The sequence below is a fragment of the Sebastes fasciatus genome, chromosome 1 (genome assembly GCF_043250625.1).
Source record: "Sebastes fasciatus isolate fSebFas1 chromosome 1, fSebFas1.pri, whole genome shotgun sequence".
In the NCBI taxonomy this organism is placed as follows: domain Eukaryota; kingdom Metazoa; phylum Chordata; class Actinopteri; order Perciformes; family Sebastidae; genus Sebastes; species Sebastes fasciatus.
Genome location: NC_133795.1, coordinates 41129613 through 41132561, shown reverse-complemented (window position 1 = coordinate 41132561; position 2949 = coordinate 41129613). Strand labels below are relative to the sequence as shown.

At 42.7% G+C, this 2949-nt stretch overlaps 1 protein-coding gene across 1 annotated transcript; it reads right to left on the bottom strand.

Moving 5' to 3' along the window:
• Nucleotides 1-583: 583 nt before the first annotated feature.
• On the bottom strand, nt 584-2246 carry LOC141775262 (G0/G1 switch protein 2-like). Its single transcript, XM_074648435.1, has 2 exons — nt 2103-2246; nt 584-1703 (listed from the first exon to the last, which is right to left on the bottom strand). The coding sequence occupies exon 2, from the start codon at nt 1658-1660 to the stop codon at nt 1304-1306; it is 357 nt and encodes a 118-aa protein (XP_074504536.1). The 5' UTR covers nt 1661-1703; nt 2103-2246; the 3' UTR covers nt 584-1303.
• Between the last annotated feature and the right edge of the window lie 703 nt (nt 2247-2949).

The window sequence follows — 2949 nt, the reverse complement described above, 5'->3', positions numbered from 1 at the left end:
CATTGTCACCGAGTGTGCATGTGTACGCACGTGTGTGTACGTGCATGTTTGTGTGTGTGTGTATGTGTGTGCGCGCAGGAACACAAATCTGGAAATGTTATCATCTTATCTGGTTCTATGTCGATCAGCTAGAGGTCACGGTTTAATATCATATCACTGCTTTGAAGGATGTGCTGATTCACAGACAGTCACATACAACTGTATGGGGGGGGGGGTGACAGTCAGTTTAGGTCAACTGTGCTCATAGGTTTAAGGGTCATCCATTTCAGCCCTCACGTAGGCCATCACTCAATCTATTCTTAGACCAAAGAGTATCATGTTGACTCAGGGTTATCACTGGCCTCCCACTCGTGTGTGTGCACGTGTCAGCCAGCATCGTCCCATTGTTGCTGTGCTATCTCAGTGAACCTTGCTGTTGGGTCTGTCGGTGACTAAGGCGGACCGTGCTGTGACCCTACAAAACCTGCAGTCAGCCACAGAAACAGCTTATTTTTTCATGCATAAATCCATCTGTGCTTAATCTGGACATATCGGCCAATAAAATGTGCAGTAAACAATTGAGGGAGTCAAACCAGAGAGAAAGTTATAAATAAAATGAACTTTATTGGTATGAAAAAGATTGTATTATTTACAGTATTTACACATAGCATCATTACAACAAACAGTCCTCTCATTGAACACAGTAAGTGGGTGGATTGGTCGGATCAGATGCATCCACCAGACAACAGGTGGTGCTACATGGCAGTTTACCGCAGCCAGGCAGGCAGACTCTCAACACCCTGCTGTCATCATAACCGCCTTCAATCTCCTCAAGTCCTAACTTTTGATCGTAAAATATGAACAAAATGGACCTTGTAGAAAGCACTTTTGTCCGTCTGCTGTTCTCCTTTTCCTTTCAGAAACCAAACTTTTTGTTCCAGCAGCAAAAATTCCTACGTTTGCTGGGGATCCAGGGGATCCAATCGGAGGATCCCTGAGGAACCACAAAACCATTGGTTTAACTGAGTTAATGTACACTTCCTTTATACCGCATACTGCATTACTGACATGATTTCCACGACCTTAGGATGGTAGGTGGGCCTGTCAAAAAGTCTCAGCTCTTCCATGTAGGCTGCCACTGGGGCCTTCGGGATCTTTCATGTGTGTCCAACGCATAAAGGCATACTTTGACACATCGTTAATAAGCAGCACAGAATGGCAGGCAGCTCACACTTCTGTCTATAAAGCTTTTGATTATGTACGTGTTGCACAATTCAGTGGTGTGGCATATCTCAAGTCACTCGGGGGCTGACCCCTTTTGGCTTTAGGAAGCGTGCAGCCGGTTGGCCATGCTCCGTTGGCTGAGTCTATGGGTCTTGTGGAGGTTCATGCTCTGTATAGTGGCCCCATGTTCATGAGCCAGCTCCTCCTCCTCCTCCTGGCCCACATCGCGTTGTATCTCAGCCTCAACAGTTCTCTGTGCCCGGACCAACGCGAAATCCATCTCAGCGTCCATGGGTTCACCAGAGGAGAAAGGGTGACACACGGTCTCAACAAAGCCAATGACCGTCCCCAACACGGCAAACACCGAACCCACCAGGTAGACCTTCAGCAAACCACGGCTGGGTTTCTGACTCAGCATCTCTTTGGCGAAGGGGATCAACTCCTGCATGCTTTCCATTTCCAATGATTGAGATGCAACAGCGGGCTGTAGGTGTGTAGACCTGTTAAAAAATGGACAACATTAGATGGTGTCAGATGTGCAGATATACCAATTGTTTTTTACATAATCCCTGTAAATGCAATACCTTTGGCTATTTAAATTGTTGGACTAAAAAAGTAATCTAAGACATCACTCTGGGTTCTAGGAACGCTGCAGCCATTAGACCAGGTCACATATTAAGTGAGATTTGCAGCAACATTAGAAACTGACCTGTCATGGATTTATACATGATATAAAATATGACACGAAATACATTTAAATTTAACCTACAGTTTAGTAAAAAAAAAAGGTAGGCTACATGCAACTGCTGGCTTTTTGAAAATACTCTAATGTGACAGCAGTCTAATATCCCATTACTGCATATAGGCTACACTTTTCTAAAGAAAACAGAATAACTTACTGTGATGTAGTTTGTTCTGTGTTCCAGTCACAGGTTGATCTTACTCATGAGTTCCAGTTTGTGGCGAGAACACACCTTTACTGGATACTGTGGTCATTTATAGCCCCATTGTCCCCGCCCACGCAGGGACAGCTGCTGAATATTCAGGAACATGGAGGATAGGCTCTGGAAATCAAAACAAAACTTTGAGCCAGAAACTTTAACCCAGTTGTTTGTAGGCTTATTACACAGCGAACACTGTCACTAATAGTCTCACTAATATGACCATTAGAGCATCTGTAGTGTTCAATAGTGTGTTTATAGTGACTGCCGTACTTTGAATTCAATTTAAAAGTGTCACAGTAACATTTTTTAAAATGTACAGTTGAGTTTATTGTGTGTGTATTGTAGCCTGATAACTTGTGGTGAGGTCATACCAGTACTATACCATATACAGCATCATACCAACATGTTAGGAATTGTTAAGAAATCACAAGCAAATGAAAAAAACATTTCTACCACTTGGAAAACATATCACAAAATGTTGCAAAATGGCACTTAAAAACTATGATAATGGGTATAGCCAATAGCTCTAATAATATTGGCATCCCACAGCGTAAAGTGTGTGTGTGTGGGGGGGGGGGTAGTTAAAGTCAGAGAGAAAAGGAGAGTCTGTCTGTCAGCAACAAACATCTTTTACATCATTTATCCTCATTTCCATTCAGTCACATGACGCTGATAATTCCTGAACATCGGGTTTGATATGAGTTACATCATTTACATTTTCCCTGAAACATTCAGCCTATTACATAATTTCCAGTGTTCAAAAGACACAACAATACTATTCTGGGTTATTAAATAATGAATT